This window comes from Triticum urartu, chromosome 2 (assembly GCF_003073215.2).
Source record: "Triticum urartu cultivar G1812 chromosome 2, Tu2.1, whole genome shotgun sequence".
Lineage (NCBI taxonomy): Eukaryota > Viridiplantae > Streptophyta > Magnoliopsida > Poales > Poaceae > Triticum > Triticum urartu.
The window spans coordinates 127,877,745-127,895,394 of record NC_053023.1 but is presented as its reverse complement, the minus strand read 5'-3'; the positions used below and the strand labels follow the sequence as shown (position 1 = coordinate 127,895,394).

The 17,650-nt window shown below is 49.0% G+C and overlaps 1 protein-coding gene across 1 annotated transcript; it reads right to left on the bottom strand.

Moving 5' to 3' along the window:
- Nucleotides 1-10,234: 10,234 nt before the first annotated feature.
- LOC125536323 lies at nucleotides 10,235-11,082 on the bottom strand. The gene has a single exon (XM_048699517.1). It carries the CDS (start codon nucleotides 10,952-10,954, stop codon nucleotides 10,487-10,489), a length of 468 nt encoding a protein of 155 aa, XP_048555474.1. The 5' UTR covers nucleotides 10,955-11,082; the 3' UTR covers nucleotides 10,235-10,486.
- Nucleotides 11,083-17,650: the final 6,568 nt, after the last annotated feature.

Sequence of the window (17,650 nt, the reverse complement as noted above, 5' to 3'; positions counted from 1 at the left end):
ACATGATGATATTTGTTGAAATCCTTGATGCATCGATCGGCACAGGGCTTCCTTACATAGCTTGAGCTTCAGCTTATGGGCAAATAGTGGGGCCAATTATATTTTGCTGGCCTGTGACCATAATTGGTGCGGAGTGGCCTCTGACGGTTTTTGTGGCTGTTGGTAGCTCTAGTTGGGCTGTTTTTACCTTGCTGTTAACATTGTTGCAGCAGCTGAACATACTGTTTACCTTTTTTTTCTTGTTTTTTTTGCACCTTTTCGGATGCTGAACGGTATCCCTTTTGATAGTGGAACCTGAACCATATTGGATCGTATGGGAAAAAAAGTGGGGCCAATTACGATTCTTATTCTATACTAATGCATGGAATTGAAATGGGCAACTAACAACTGGTTTTCTGGTGTGCTTATTTTAGGCAAATTGGATGAGCAAAAAATCAATGGTCGACCAAAGGAGGTAAAGAATCAAGATCAACAAAAAGGTACAAACAAGACTTCCATATATACTACAGAAAAAAGTTGCTGCAACTATAACACAAATGGGACTTTAAACATTGAGTCTGTATTGATCTCTATATCTTAAGACTTTTAACACTATGGTTCATCTGGGAGATTTCTGAATTTGGTCTAATCTTCATGGAACAAAAGGTAAATAGTAGAGTTAGAAGAGCAAATACTAGCAACACTCACCAACCTGATAGCATTCGGCAATGAACTCAACCAACAAACACTCTTTGTAGATGTCATGAATTCCACACAAATAGCACACCTTGCCTCTTGCAAATCCAAGAACAGATGAGAAATAGAGGCGGAGGTGATCTCCTATTCCTAGGGTGGCTTTGAGCTCAAACCACTGGGAAGGAGCTAATTTCGACTTCCGAATTGTTCTAAAACTTGTCCATCCCTAGGAAGGGAGGTTGGGGCTGTTAAAGATAGAGATATACATGGATTTCATACTTCGATCCTTTTCCGTTTGCTGGTTTTCTATTTATGGTTAACTCATGTACATGTGCTGTACATTTTCTTAGAGCCTGATGGAATAAACTAGTTGTGTATATATTCCTAGAGCCCGATGTACTGCTATATTTGCCACCTGCCGCCATGGAGTTTTTTTGGAGGCGGGTTCCGCCATTCTTTCTGAAATTAGAAGGAAACAAGCAGTATATTTTTGGTCCCTCAACCATCACTAGTTTATTTTTGGTCCCTCGGCTATTGCTAGTCTATTTCTAGTCGCTTAAAAAAACATCAGCAATTGCAAGCTTTTTTTTATGTGTAGACTTGATGAATATTTTGCAACCCTGATTGTTTGACAAATTTTAGTGTGTGTCTGTTTGTTTTGACTACAGCACCAATAATGAAAATTGGCATGTCTTCCATTTACCTTACGACACGTTGGAGAGCTCCAGATTCGGACGCGTGCTACATCTGTGGACAGGACGGTCACCATGAGCAGTTTTGCCATTACAATTATATCTATGGGCGATATGGGTTATATGACCAACACACTTGTAGAGCAAACTGCCTTCCTGGACAACACACAATGGCCATGGCTTGTCGAAACCTTTTGCGGAGTTTCATACGCGTGAATAACATGCCATCGCGATTCTGTACATGGGACCTTCGGAAGCTCTTGGAACCATTTGGACCGCTGCTGATGTGCCATGTTCCAATGGGCAGTTCTGAAGTGCGCAGGGGATATGGCGTTGTTATCTTCAAGGATCGTGGGGATGGGGAGAGGGCAATCGAAGTGCTCAATGGCTATCTCGTAGGCAAGAGTAAACTGCGAGTTGACTGGGCTTATGCAATGGCCCCTGGTGGTAGACCAAGGGAGAAATGCAAGATCTCGACGACAAAGAGGGTTTTCAAGAGGCGAGCTCTGCTGCAAGGTGTGCTTGCAACAAACCACTTGGTTGGTTTCATTCAATGTTTAACCGTTTCCTACAGTATATTTAGGCGGTCCTGACTCAGTGGTGTTTCCAGGGGCCGGAAAGCAGCGAGCTCGTGGTTTTCTCTTCCCCAAGTTTTGGAGGTTCTACCCCTCCCGTAATACGCTCTTGCTTCGGCGGAGGAAGAGTAACAAGACAGTGCCGATCAATGAGGCAGGGGAGGAACGTAAGTCACTGGTGTTCATCATCTTTGGGTGTTTCAAGCTCTTATTTTCTTCAACTGATTTCATATATTACGCCAACTTGCATTGACAATTATATCTGAATGGTAGATTTTACTGCAAGAGTTGAAATTGATAATAATTTTGATTCGAACAAGTAGAGGAAGATTGTTATTGATAGAACTGCTGCTTAAATCTTTTTAAGAAGCAATTGTTGTCTAATAAAAATAAAAAGGTAGTGAGAAATTTAGGGCAGCACGCGCTTCATTTTACGACTGATCTCCCCATACTCATTTCCTGTGACCGGTCTAAATTTTTGAAGAGGGATTTGATTATTATTATTTTGGTGGAAAGAGGGGTTTGATTATGTGCACATGTTTTTCTGCATCACTGCGATGCACATAGCCATATTAACTGCATACTAACACAAGTCTCTGCTTCCTTTCAGGAAAAGAAACCAATATGAAAAGTAGTGGTGCCATCAAAACCTCCTGGAGGGATCCAGACGCTAAATCCTGCTGGATGTGCGGGGACGAGGAGTGAGGGCACACGGAGCCGACGTGCCCTTACAACTGCCTATCTCCCGCCTCATACGCTCCCTGCAGGACGCGGCTGCTCCTCTGGCAACATGAAACCCGCCGCGCATGTCCGAGGCCTAAAGATCTCGATGCGAACAGCTTAAGGCGGCTCAAGTTCCTGCGATGCTTCGTGCGCGTGAACAACCTGCCGAGGCAATGTTGCCAGGAGGAACTCGTCGGCCTGTTCGTCGGGTTCGGACCGCTGCGGAGCTGGCATGTCGCCTTTGATGATGATGGCGGCTTCGGGGCCTGCAGCGGCTTCGGCTATGTGGTCTTCCGGCACCGTGCGCATGCGGAGGAAGCCATTGATGTGCTCAATTGCTGCGTCTTTGGTGGCCGTAAGCTGCGAGTCGACTGGACCTATCCTTGCGCGTAGTGGATGGAATCGTGACTCGTGAGTTTTGAGGTCGGACTGGAACTAGAAATGTGGCCAGTTTTCCTTTTTTTCGAATCCTTTTTGAAGTTAAGAACCTGGCTCAGTGAACCGAAATTTGTTTGGTTGGCACATGTTATCCTGTGTGGAACCCCGTTGCAGTGTTTGGCCTAAGATTGTACAGCACAAAGTAATCAGAATAAACTGAAGCTGTTGGAGTAGGCAGTGAATTGCCTTGTTCATTTTGTTTTCTTGCATGGTGCAGTTGAAATACTCCTCTGCCATGTTGTGATACTTGCCTAAGAGCATCTATAGCCAGGCGCCTCAAATGCCCGGGCCGCTCACCCGGTCACTGACATGTCACGATTTTTTGATTTAGACGGACACCTCAAATGAGTCTTAAACGCTCGGGCTAACCGGCACCCTTCATATTCAGCCCAAGTATGAAGCGAATATGGGGTGGTCCGGACACGCCCGGGCGCGTCCGTCTGACAAGACCGGCCCACCACCGACCCTACAAATGTCCCACAAAAAACTCAATCCGGCTCATCGCTCCAAAACCCTAGCTCACTCACTCTCCTTTCTCGCTCGTCCTCTCCTCTTTCCGCAACGATTTCGATCGAATTCGGCGGAATGTTGAGCTTCGGCAGCCGCTCCGACTCCAAGCTGGATCCGGACTATGAGCTTGCCCTCGGCATCGCCTTGGAGCGGTCCAAGGTGGAGACTGGGGGGGCAGCTCCAGATCTGCAGCCTGGCCGCAGCCGCAGCTTCCCCATTGGCGTGCTCGGACGTCGGCGCTGGCCCCTCCCGGCTAAAAGGGCTCCTCATCCTTTTCGACTGCGACAATGACGACGACTCTGACGGCTCCTCCGCCGATGACTCTGACGGCGACTAGAAGGGCAAAGGGCAGGCGAGGAAGTGATGAATATCCGCCGTCTCTGTCTTCAGAGTTTATGTGAATTATGTAAACTTTGGCGATCTTTTGGACATCCGTCGGTGATCTTCTAGTGATCGGAATGTGCATTGCCCTGTCCGATTCTATGTTTGTGTGATGATCTACTTTTTTTTACGTTGCATGCTAGTATAGATATGAGGGACCGGATATGAGATACACGGATGTGGACGACAGAGAGCGACTTTGGTTGCCTGCATCGAGGCCAACCAGGCCCGTGCGGTGCAGCATCTTTTCGGACCTCGGTTGTTTGGTTACCCGTATACACTGTTCAGCCCGCGTAGCACGGTTCTTAAAGCATCTCTAGGCCTGGCCGTTGGGAACGGATGAATCAGCAGTTTCCCGAGAGCCAAGCTCGAGCAATGCTTCGAGGCGCACGTGGGTGGCTCTCTGGAGACGTGTGTCTCGAGTTAATCCCCCCTCTTTCTCCCTAATCTTCAATCGCCTCTCTCTCCCTCCACTCCAGTGCGCGTTGATCCCGTCCGTCGACGCCCGCGGCGACGGCAACAACTGGTGCAGCCAAGAGCCCACACGTTGGACGCCGGCCCCTGCTCCTAACCGCGCGCGACCTCCGGCGCCATGCACGCCGGCGCACCGCCCATCGGGAGCAGGGAGTCCACGGCCCTCGCGCAGCCGAAGTCCGTAGGCCCGGATGACGAACTCCGGGAGGCAGCCTCCGTTCCCGACGGCCTCGTCGGCGAGCGAGCCGCCAGGCGCGACCTCGAGGAAGCGGGCGGCCCGGACAGTGTGGTTGGGCCCGCCGGAGAGCACGATGGTGTCGCGGGTCGCGCGCGGCGAGGAGCAGCGCCCGCGGCTGGAGCGTGATGTTGGGGCCAATGGCGGGCTTGGTGCCGCTGCCCTTGAGGTACATGGACGCGTCGCAGCCCTGAGGAAAGCAGTCGTGGAAGAAGACGCCGACGAGGCCGGCGGCGAGCGCCACCTCACGCTGGAGCGCCCGCCTGCACGGAGGACAACACGATGCTCTCCAGCTGCTAGTTAGTGCGGTGCCGCCGCTGCTGCTCGCAATCGCCATAGTTGGTGCGGTGTTGTGGGTGTGGACTGTGGAGTAAACTAGCTAGCTAAGGCTAGGCCTCAAGTCGTGCGAGCTCTCGGCCGGGACCTGGAGCGGCTGCCGCCGGAGCTGGGCGCGTCCACGGCCGCGAGCCGTGCGCGGTGCCGTGCGTGAAGGAGTCCAGGTGCCGAGCGCGCCCATGGTCGGCCGGAGCTGGCGGCGGACATGATGGGCAGAGGAATCGCCGGCGCGCTTAATGTGTTCGACGAAATGAGATGCCAAAACTGGTGGGTGTTAAGCTTCGTTGTTAACTCCTAATCATATGCATGTATGCAGACAAACGCCGGGTGAAAATTGCATCTCGATGACAAGACCTCCAAATACAGGCAACCAATCAACTGGTCGTCTATATTTTTGACCCTGTTTTTGCTTATTCAGGTCCTGTTCAGTCTGACTTGTTTTTTCCCTCTGAGCCAGGTTCAGCAGCGAAAGCAACCAAACATGCCCAGAATTTGAGGGTTGCTCGGTCAATATTCGCGGACGCGTTGAAGAGTTGAATTTGTAAAGCCCGGTTGTAGATGGTCTAATGAATTCAGACAAGCCCCCTATACCGCGGGTCGGATGCAGTTCAGTTATACGGAGTATATGTTGCGTCTGCAGCAGAAGCAGTAGGATTGGGAATCTATCGCTTGAACGTGCATCCACCCAACCCGTTACTCTCGCCGTTCCTTTCGTCGGTCGCCGTCGACCGATCCACATCATTATTCTGTCCATCAAGCGACAGATTCCCAGCTGACTGTTGCCACCGCTACGCCTCCTTGTTTGGGCTGCACTCGAAAGTAGAAACGACGGCGATTGCAATCTACTAACTACTCCCTAATCGCGGATGGATGTGGGGAGAAAGGCCAGCAGCAGGCAGCCCCTCGATTGCATTGCTCTCCACAGCACACGCGGCACGGTGGGTGGTACTGGTACCATCACCCCGAAACCTATCACGTTTCCGCGTCAGTTCATTCATCTGTGCTGCTGGCTCCTGCTACAGGCTCACGCACGTACGTTACCATGATCCATCATCATCTCATCCCATCCGATGGAATGGACAAGCCATGCTCCTCGACTGGGCAGCGGGCAGTGGGCGCACGGGCTGCACAGGCCTCACACCTGTGGCCCTCCTTTCATGCTGCGACCTCTGCTACGTTCCAGCGATCAGGTACGCAGGTTGTCCCCCGCCCGTCGTTTTTATTTACCAGACGCCAAAATGGCTCGTTTCAAGCTCCGAAGAGGGAGCCCCACAGACCGGGGGTGCTGTTTGATCAACTTAGGTGAGTATTTGATTCAAGTCACATCTTAGACAAGCCACACTTATGCCCCACATGGCATACACATAAAGGCTGTTTGGTTTGTCACTAACTTTGCCAAAGATTGACACATCTAAGGTTAGGCAAATTTGATCACAACTTAGATGAGTGTTTGATTCAAGTCACACCTTAGACAAGCCACACTTATGCCCCACATGGCATACACATAAAAAGTGTGGCAAGATTTTCTTAGACTTGCCAACTTGTGGCTCTCATTTTGATGAACTAATCTTAGGCAAGTTTGGCAAAAATGTGTGGCAAAATATGGCAATGCTAGTCCTATAACCAAACAGGCTAGTTTTCCAGGGAGGTAATAGCACCCCAGGTACCTCTTGCACATAATGTGATGATTCAGTTCCAAAGTTGCAAAACTTGACCAAACCATACCCCAACTTGCATCTCATGTGACGATTTAGTCCCAGGCCAATCACAGCTCGCCAATTGGCTGGACCGATCAGCGCGCGCATTTTTTCACAAAACCCCCTGCCGTTTCCCTGAATCAACGCAGGCGGACCGGACGTGAACTCGATTCCTCCGACAGATTTATTTTTCCTGTGTTTCTATTGTCGGCAGATCGTCCCACTGCACAGCGTTGGTATTTCAAATTCTCTATCCTTTCACGCACACTGTTTCAAGTATGTCCTGCCTGCCGCCTGGGTTTCTTGAGCTCGCCATGCCTGGTGAATGCATCACCAGGATAACTAGTCCTAGGCGGAGCAGAAACAATGCGGTCTGCTTATATAGTTTGAAATCTTGAGGCGCCTGGCATCTGATCTTGTAGGTTCAGTTTATCCATGCTACGGTACATAAGCAGTAACAATGTAACTCGGTGCACGATTCGTGATCTGACGACGGGATCTTGTGCGTTATCGCAACATCGTCTGTCATGGGACACGTCAGGCAAGGGCTTAGGGTTAGGGGTGCAAGGGGCGTCCCGCTTTTTTCTGTGAAACCCTTGAAGATCCGTTCGGAAATAACTGACATGGTTTTAATTCAATTTTTCGAACGGACCGGGGCATCAGTTGCCATTACGACGCGCCCCCTCCCGTCGTTGCTTCGCCTGATATACCACGCTCCGCGCCGTCGGCCTCTCGCGTCCCGCTCTCGGCTAGTCTGGCCACTGCAATCTGGAGGTCTGTCGCCGGCATAGGGTTTCTTCCCATATGGTCAAGGCGCGGCCACGGAGCACCTGACAAATCCCGCGTGGACCGCGGAGCCGGAGGGCGCGTGATAATCTTTCCACCCGCGTGGCCGCGTCGCCCAGCTGCCGGCCCATTGCTCCGTTCGACGTCCATAGCCTGGATGCTGTGGCCGCGCCTGTGCGTGGTGCTCCAGAGGTGTGCTGTGGCCGCCAAGTTGTAACCGCCATCGGCCATGTTGCCGAAATCTACTCAGCCCTCCTCCATTATCGCCACATTCCTGTGGTGTGTACGTTTGCACACCACAAGTGGGCGGATTTGTCGTCTACCACGCCGCGGGAAGGAATCATCGTCCAGTATCTATCTCGCTCGGACCGCCGGGCTGGAGTTCATCATGGCAGCTTCAGACCAGACGGCGGCAAACATCCGTGTCACTCGAAATTCCAGCACATGTCCGCACAATTTGTCACCTTTGAGTGCTTCCGTATTTTGACTGCCCAACTGTTTCATGTGCGTGCGTGCGTGCACTCGACCGTCAAGTAGCCTATCCCTATCTACCTATCATCCAAGCATATGTGTTCAAGTAGCTCTGCCGCGCCGCTGGCGATTTCTGCGTTTAGTGGGCAAATGCATGTGTCCATTCACACGCACACAGTGCCCAAGGTGGGCCGAAAATGGGCAAAACGAGTGGAGTTGGAGCTGGACCGGACATGAACTCGATTTCTCAGAAAGATTTAATTCAAGTGTGCTATACTGCGGGTTGATTCAGAGAAACGGCAGGGGGTTTTGTGAAAAAATGCACGCGTTGACCGGTCCAGCCACTTGGCATCCAGTTGGCGAGCTGTAATTGGCCTGGGACTAAATCATGAGATACAAGTTAAGATATTTGATCAAGTTTTGCAACATTGGGACCAAATCATCACATTGTATGCAAGTTAAGGTACGTGGGGTGCTATTAGTACCTCTTTTCCAGGACCCGAGAAACGAACACGGAGGCTCTGATTCCTCGAGTAAAGCGCGCGAGAATGAACGAGACAGGTGCGCGGCCCTACGTTCGATTATTGGCCTCGCTTTCCGCTCTGTTGGCGCATCTAGCGGAAGAAAGGGCATCTCGCAATTCACAAGCCCTTTTTGTCTCCGTCTTGTCTTGCTCCAGGTCAACAGTGCTTCGCGAGTTCGGATCAATGATGCTCTTCTTTTTCTGTACATGCGTGGTTGTTTCAACTGTTAATTATCTCATGGAACCACTGATGGTTTGGTCTACAGTGGTGAACTTCAATTATTGGTGCGGCTCACGTAGGCCGTCACGGCACTGATGAGTGTGATAAGCGAGCTGAGTTGGATTAGTTAACTGGACCAGCTCGCGGGACGGGGCCGTGCTTGTCTTGTCTGTCTCTTGCTAACCATGCCCAGAGTGCCAAAGTTGTTGCTACTGCCGCTGCATCGGAACTGCGCCTAACTGCGAAAGCAATAGCAGCTGCAATCGGGAGTTCATTGGGCCTGTGGTTTGTCTGTGACCACGGAGCCAGGGGGCGCCGCCGCTTCTAGCTTCGCAAAGCCAAGTCCGGCGTCGGCGTCGGCGTCGGCGAGGGATAAGGCCACGGGAAGATGACCGACTATTTTCACGGTGGGGGAGACTAATCTACTCTCTGTGGGTCATGATGCTCTCCTCCTCGAATCACATACATAAACAAACCTCATGCCGTTTCAGAACCAGAACCAAAACCAAAAGCATCGATCGAAACAGAAAAAGGGTGGCAAAAAGCACCAGCAGGAGCACTCGCCACGGCGGATTACACTCCACTCGGCCGATGCGTATTCGGCGTCCACATCGGTAGGGGCCGTGCCGACGTGGATCCACCAAGGCACGCGGTGACTACTACACACGCATGCACATCCACTGTTTTACTTTACTACTACTAGAGCTGCTGCTGCCGCACCTGCACCTGCATTGCATACGTCCACGGGACGAGGAAGGGTCCTGGTTGCGTGTACCGGCAGCCACTGGGTGAAGACGATATCTGTCTGTCCGCACTTCCCTTAATTATATGGCTGGTCTCGCGATCAATGGCGCGTCGGCCAGCAATGGCGTGCTACGGCAGGCTCTAACAGTGGCAGACGTGGTTGCTTCTGGCCCGATTAGCCGCTAAATTAATAGGTTCGCTGTTGAGGGGAGCGAACGATCGAGATGGCACTGGACGGATGCAGAGCTCTCTGGTACGTACTCTGTCTGCCTGATTGCGAGGCTTTGAAATGCAGGGCCGAGGCATCGTATCATGGAGCAGGCGCGCCACGTGAACAATGCGCCGTAATGATAAAGATGGTAACAAAAAACTACAGTACCGCGGTTGAAAAACGGGCTGGCTGCTTCCTGCGCTAGTTTTCTTTTATTTCTGTCATGAACAAGAAGTGGTATTGCACTTCAGTTTATCCATGAAAGTGATGTATCCTCATCCATATCGAATCCGAATCGATCTGATCATCACCGGATGGGAAGCGGCTTTGCATAGATGATTGATCTGGTTCGGTTTCCAACTTCTCATCGAGATCAGATGCTCTACCAAAAGTGTTTTCCTTTTTTCCCTCTTTGCTACGAAAAAGTGCATTCCTATGCAATATGCATATGCTTCTGCTATAGAGAAGCTGTTTGAAGAAGAGGCGAATGCATGAACTTGAGCAGAAGCAAGGAGCAACGTAGAGAAATAGAAACCACTAGGATGATGATAAACACATGGAATTACTTCCACTTCCATTTGGTCATATTTTTTGTTACTGTATTCACTCTGTACACATTGGTTTTATTCCTCTCACGGCTGCATCATCCTAAGCTAGAAACGGGATCATTACATGGCATGCATATTTACAGAGGACGAAGGAAAATTGCAAAAAAGGAAACTAAAGAAGAGACTACCATCAGGTTCTTTTTTTGATTTTCCGGGGAGGCCTCGGTTTGGGCCTCTTGGACGCTCGCTACTCCACGAGCGCGGCGAAGCAGCTCTCGGTGCGCGCGAGCGGGCCGCCGGCGCCGGGCCCGGCGCCCGCGGCCGCGGCGGGGGCCACGGCGTCGCGCCTCGGGCTGCTCGGCGTGGAGCGGACCAGCCTCGGCGGCGACGGCGAGCCCAGCCTGCGGCGGAGCAGCAGCCGCAGGGCCGCGATGAGCTCGTCGCCGGGCGACGGGGGAGCGGACGCGCGGCGCCCCTCGCCGCACACGCAGGCGTGGCGGTCCAGCGCCTCCGCGGGCGACACCGGCGGCGAGGCCCTGCACATCTCCTCGGCCACCGCGTCCCCGCACAGCCCGCAGATCCACCGCCCGCCGTACCGCGCGCGCACGCCGGCGATGTACGGCGCCGTGCACTCCTCCGTGAACCCGCAGCACTCGCACGCCACCTCCTCCTCCTCCTCCTCCACCTCCTCGCGCGCTTGCACCTCCGCCTCCATGGTCAAGACCTCCAGCTCACTGATTCGTAGCCCCGCCGCCTTCTCAACGCCGGTGATTGCTGCTGCTCCGACGATGACCAGAGAGGAAGAAAAGCCCCGTTCGTGTCCGTGAGCGCGTCCGGAGTCCGTATTTATCCGGCCCGTCGTCGTCGTGCGCGGGCGCGAGATGCTGGCGTGTGGGGCCGGCGTACGTGCGACTGAATTATGAGGCCGGGCCCGCGCGCGCCACGTGGTGCCGCGGCATTGGGCGGGGGCGCGGGACCGGGACCGGGTCCGCCTGCCAGCTGTGGCCAAGTGGGCGGGCCGGGCCGGGGTCCCGCCGTTGCTTGTGGTCTGGGTGGCGCCAAAGGGGTCCGTCCGCCCTGCCTGTGCTGTCCCGCGGCTGCGACTGATTAACTTGCCGCGGCCGTTTCGTACCGCACCGCGGCACCGCACGGCTTGCTTGTTTAAGCACATCACGTGAGCGCCTCGTTTTTTTTTTTTTTTTTGCGGGGAGCGCCTCGTTATCTCGTGGAACGTGGATGGTGAATAAACTGGTACGATACCATGGCGTCGTGTTTGATGAGAATACGGCAGCCGTACGTGTGGTGTGGTGTTTCTAGCTAGGCGAGTTTGTGTGTAGATAGATTCTACTTTGATGATTGAAGAATTACACACTGCCTGGTGCAAGTTGTTGTACTATACAAAAAGAAGATGTGACGGCGCTGGTGGTCAACGTCCACACGCGTACCTGTCCGGGTCGCTACTTGGCGAGGCAGACGCTTAGCAATTCTCGTGGAACGTGTAGGGCGCTTGCTGAAGGAAGAAGCCAAGAGAAACGAGGCTGGGACAGTGATGCTTCGCCTTGTCTATTGCTTTTTTTTTGCGGGTTACCTTGTCTATTGCTTGTTACAACTGGCCCCTGCTGAATCGAACACGCCAGCGGTAACTTGCAAGGGAGAAGCCGGCGTACGTCGTCGTCGTTCACATTGGCAGTGCGTGCACGGCCGCGTTGACCTGGAGGTGTGATCCTCCTCCTATCCGTGCCAGCGATTTCCGCTCGTGCAACACGGTGGCATTAGCGTTAGCAGCGCGTCGGCTGCTTTGAGCGCGCGCGTGCTCCAGGCTTGCGGCGGCAGGTAGCGGCCGTCCGGAGGCGGTGGTGGAGTGGGCGTGCCGTGTGCGCGGCACGTCGAAGCGTTGCGTGATCGATCGTAAGGGTAGACGCGGACGGCAGATTCTTGGGATCGTAAATAAACGGAGCCGGCCCGCGTGGTCGGGTTTTCCTTTTAATTGAGGCCACGCGGCCGTCCCGGCCGGCGACAGCGCGCGTGGGCGGCGAGCTGCCCGGCACGCGCCCGCGGGCGGGTTCGTGGGCGGTGGGTGTGCCAGGCGCGGCCGACCAGGTGTGGAGTGGAGAGCTGGAGATCGAACGATGCGTGTGTGCGTGCCTACGAGAGAGCGGACGAACCCCTCAAAAAAAAAACGAGAGAGCGGACGATGCGTGTGCGTGCGTGCGTACGAGGCGCCGGCCGGTGCCGGCGGGGTCTGGTCGGCGAGGGAGGCGGCGCGCGCCGGGTCGTCCTGGCTTTTATTTTTATTTTTATTTTTATGGAAGAACCACGACAGCCCACGAGGAATGCATTGTCCAACTCGCTCGTCTAAAAGCCCACGGCTATACAGTATAGGCTTGTCCGGTCCAATCGGCAAAACCTATACGGCGCCCTCGGCCCCCGTTTATTCAGTTACCTCAGCGCAGGCTGCTTGCACTTTTTTTTCTTCTGTTTTTAAACTGCAAAAAATACACGCGTAGTGTGAAATAGAACATGCGACTGCCGTGTTGAGTGTAGCCACGATAACCAACCCAGACACCTCACTTGCTATCGTTTTTTTTTTGCGAACCTCACTTGCTATGGTTAAATACATATTGTTTCCTCCTTTTCTCTTTCATCTTTCCTTTCCTTTTTTTTCTTTTCTTTGTCCTTTTTTCTTTATTTTTTAAACTCGTGAAGTATTCTTCAAAATCGATGAAGTTTTTCCAAAATCCATATACATTTTTGCAAAATCAATGATTTTTTTGAATTTGATGAACTTTTTTTAAGTTCGATGAACGTTTTTTCAATTTTGATGAACTTATTCTCCAAACCGATGATATTTTTTCAAATTTGATGAATTTTTTTTCAAAATTGGTGATTTTTTAAAAGGTTTGTTTTTAAAATTTGATGAACTCTTTAAAAAAATTGTAAAACTTTCTTAAGATTTGCGAGTATTTTTCAAATTCCTGACCTATCCAGCGATCGGTCGAACGGTCACACGTGCTTGATGGGCCGGCGCAATAGACCAGGCGCGTGAGGGCCGGCTGCTCAAGTGGCGCTTAAGGCGCCGTTTAGGAGCCCCTGGGCCAATCTGCATGGACTTTCTTTTTTGAATGGTGTCTACACACAGACTAAGGGGCCCCCCATTGCATTTATACAAAATTACTAGTTGAGAGTTATCCATTGCAAAGACCACTCCTCATCTTCTCACACGCTGGCAAAATGATGCACCGCATACGCGCCATTTATTGCAACCTAGATTTGTTTGTACAAAACATTTTATCTCTTAAACCGTGTGTCTGCATATCAAATCATTCTTACTTTTGACAGTTAGATTTCTCGCGTCAAGATCTTCAAAACTAGATCAATGTTAATAGATTTTGAATGAACTTTCTTGCATGAAAAAACCAAAAAACTAATACAAAAAACTGAAAAGCAAAATAAACCGTCAACCAAAAAATGAAATACCAATAAAAGGAAAAAATGGAAGCACAGTTGCAGTTTCACTTTTTTTGGAAGCTCAGGCTGTGATATTTCCTTTTTTCGGGGTAGCATAAGTTGTGCTTCTCGCGGAAGTAGAACACAAATTTACTTCTCGTGGAGATTGGCCCAACATTCTATTCCGACGACAGCCCTTCTGAACCATCACAATATGTCCAACACGAGCTCATGCTGCCTTTGTGGCGTGGAAGACACTTGGAGACTTGCACTCCTAAACTGTGCCGTGTCAAGGAGCACATGGGCACTATCATCGGATCCGATTACTGCATCTTTGAGCATGAATGTGGATGACAACACAAAGAGATGGTTATTTTCATGCACGAGTCACTGCCCCAAGACGAGTTCATTATTTCGTGGTTACTTTGTGGGCTCAGTGGGAGCACGTCGGAAGGCAGCTCATGAATATTTGATTGCAAGTTTTTGTAGGTAGCTTACCAAGCTAACCGTTTGGTAGGCGGCTCACGAACAGACTTACCAAAGTCCGTTCAACATGCAGGGATTTTTGCAGTCATACTTGGGAGAATTGAATGCCATCCAAACATTGATACCCGAAATCTACTAGCTCATTTGTTGTGCGCCCAACACAGTGGATCGCCCCTCCAGCAGGTTCAGTAAATATCGATGTCAATGATGCGGGGGACATTATGGAGCTATGGGTGCGGTCTGCCGAGATCAAACATGCCAATTCCTTGGAGCCCCGGCTATTATTTTCCAAAGTGTTTCGTTTATACTTTCAAATATCCTATATATATTGTATATATTGAAAAAAATATTAACCATGCATTTAAAAAACCTTTTTTTTGCGAGTGGCATTTCAAAAATGTTAAATTTGTATAGCAAAATGTTTCTCATGTATAGAAAAAAACACAAATTGTGTGAAAAAAGTTTATCATGTATTCAAAAAAAGAGTTAAATCCAAGCATATGAAGAAATGTTAAATTTGTATATAAAAATGTTGACCATGTATTAAAAAAATTAACTTGTATTTCAAAAAAATTAATCAAGCATTTCAAAATTTTCAAATTTGTACAGAAAAAGTATTGACCAGCTATTGGAAAATGTAGATCTGGTATTTGAAAAATGTTAGTCAAGCATTTGATTTTTTAAAATGTGCATAGAAGAAATGTTCACCATGTATTTTCAAAAATATAGATCTAGTTTTTTAAAACCGTTACTCAAGCATTTGAAAAATGTTAAATGTGTATAGAAAAAAATTGCGGATGGTATAGAAAAACATTGACCATGTATTAAAAAATGCATATCTGGTATTTTAGAATGTTAAATGTATATTTATATAATTTGACCCTGTATTCAATAAATCTTAATCTTGTATTTGAAAAACATTACACGTGTATTAGAAAAATGCATTAAATATAAAGCAAAAATGTGCATAGAAAAACAATGAAAACCGGTAGAAAACACAAGAAAACCAATGAAAAGCAAGAAGAAAAAACAAAACTGAAGAAAAATAAATAAAAAGGAAATAAAATAAAAAATCTAGTGAAAAACAAAAAAAAACTTAGAAAATGAAAGAAAATAGAAAAACTATTAATAACATAGAAAAAATGAATAAAACCCGGTGAAAAAATAAGAAAAAAAATCAGAAAACCAATGGAAACCCGACTCTATTTCTTTAACAAGGTCATGACCTACTAATTAATCACAAACCGGATGGTGGTCGGTTGGCTAGCAATGCAACACTGTAGCTAGTAGACCGTGACCCTTTTTCTTTACGTTATTTCTTTTAGCGTGAAATGGGCCGGCCCGCAACTGTAGAGACTTCAGCGTGAGCGAAGGGAAGACTCTTGCAGTAAGCGAGATATAGCTTTGCGCGTGTCACTGGTGCTTGAGTTGGGCGCGTGTCACAGAATGAAACCTTCGCGAGGATCGTTTTTGGAACAAACGTGATCTAAGAGACTTGAAGTGGACGTCAAGGAAGCAGCGAGGCGGCCACGAGGTAGGAGGGCGCGCCCAGGGGGCCTAGGCGCGCCCCACCCTCGTAGGCCCCTCGCAGCTCCACCGACCTACTTCTTTCGTCTATATATACTCTTATACCCTGAAACCTTCGGGGAGAGCCACGAAACACCTTTTCCACAGCCGCAACCTTCTATACCCATGAGATCCCATCTTGTGGCCTTTTCCGGCGATCTTTCGGAGGGGGATTCGATCACGGGGCTTCTACATCAACACCATAGCCTCTCCGATGATGTGTGAGTAGTTTACCACAGACCTTCGGGTCCATAGTTATTAGCCAGATGGTTTCTTCTCTCTCTTTGGATCTCAATACAAAGTTCTCCTCGATCTTTTGGAGATCTATTCGATGTAACTCTTTTTGCGGTGTGTTTGCCGAGATCCGATAAATTGTGGGTTTATGAACTTGATTATCTATGATATTATTTGATTCTTCTCTGAATTCTTATATGCATGATTTGATATCTTTGCAAATCTCTTTGAATTATCGGTTTAGTTTGGTCTATTAGATTGATCTTTCTTGCAATGGGAGAACTGCTTAGCTTTGGGTTCAATCTTGCGGTGCTCGATCCCAGTGACAAAAAGGGAAACGACACGTATTGTATTGTTGCCATCAAGGATAAAAAGATGGGGTTTGTATCATATTGCTTGAGTTTATCCCTCTATATCATGTCATCTTGCCTAATGCGTTACTCCGTTCTTATGAACTTAATACTCTAGATGCATACTGGATAGTGGTCGATGTGTGGAGTAATAGTAGTAGATGGAGAATCGTTTAGGTCTACTTGTCACGGACGTGATGCCTATATTCATGATCATTGCCTTAGATATCATCATAACTATGCGCTTTTCTATCAATTGCTCGGCAGTAATTTGTTCACCCACCATAATACATGCTATCTTGAGAGAGCCACTAGTGAAACCTATGGCCCCCGGGTCTACTTTACACCATATAAGTTTCCAATCTACAATTCTAGTTTACTATCTATTTTACAATCTTTATTTTCCAATCTATACCACAAAAATACCAAAAATATTCATCTTATTATATCTATCAGATATCACTTTCGTAAATGACCGTGAAGGGAATGACAACCCCTTTATCGCGTTGGTTGCGAGGTTCTTATTTGTTTGTGCAGGTACTAGGGGACTTGCGTGTAGTCTCCTACTGGATTGATACCTTGGTCCTTAAAAACCAAGGGAAATACTTACGCTACTTTTCTGCATCACCCTTTTCTCTTCAAGGGAAAACCAACGCATGCTCAAGAGGTGGCAAGAAGGATTTCTGGCACCGTTGCCGGGGAGATCTACGCACAAGTCAAGACATACCAACTACCCATCACAAACTCTTATCCCTCGCATTACATTATTTGCCATTCGCCTCTCGTTTTCCTCTCCCCCACTTCACCCTTGCCGTTTTATCCGCCTCTTTTACGTTCGCCCTTTTCCGTTCGTCTCCTTTCGCTTGCCTCTTCTGTGCTTGCTTGTTGGATTGATTGATTGTCACGATGGCTCAAGACAATACTAAATTGTGTGACTTTTCCAATACCAACAACAATGATTTTATTAGCACTCCGATTGCTCCTCTTACCGATGTCGAATCTTGTGAAATTAATACTGCTTTGCTGGATCTTGTCATGAAAGATCAATTAGCCGGCCTTCCTAGTGAAGATGCCGCTACCCATCTAAACAACTTTGTTAATTTATGTGGTATGCAAAAGAATAAAGATGTGGATAATGATATTGTTAAATTGAAGGTATTTCCGTTTTCTCTTAGAGATCGTGCTAAAACTTGGTTCTCTTCTTTGCCTAAAAATAGTATTGATTCTTGGAATAAGTGCAAATATGCTTTTATCTCTAAGTATTTCCCTCCTGCTAAGATCATCTCTCTTAGGAACGATATTATGAATTTTAAGTAACTTGATCATGA

Coding starts and splice junctions, on each gene's coding strand:
- LOC125536323 (XM_048699517.1), bottom strand. CDS start 10,954: ATGGAGGCGGAGGTGCAAGCGCGCGAGGAGGTGGAGGAGGAGGAGGAG.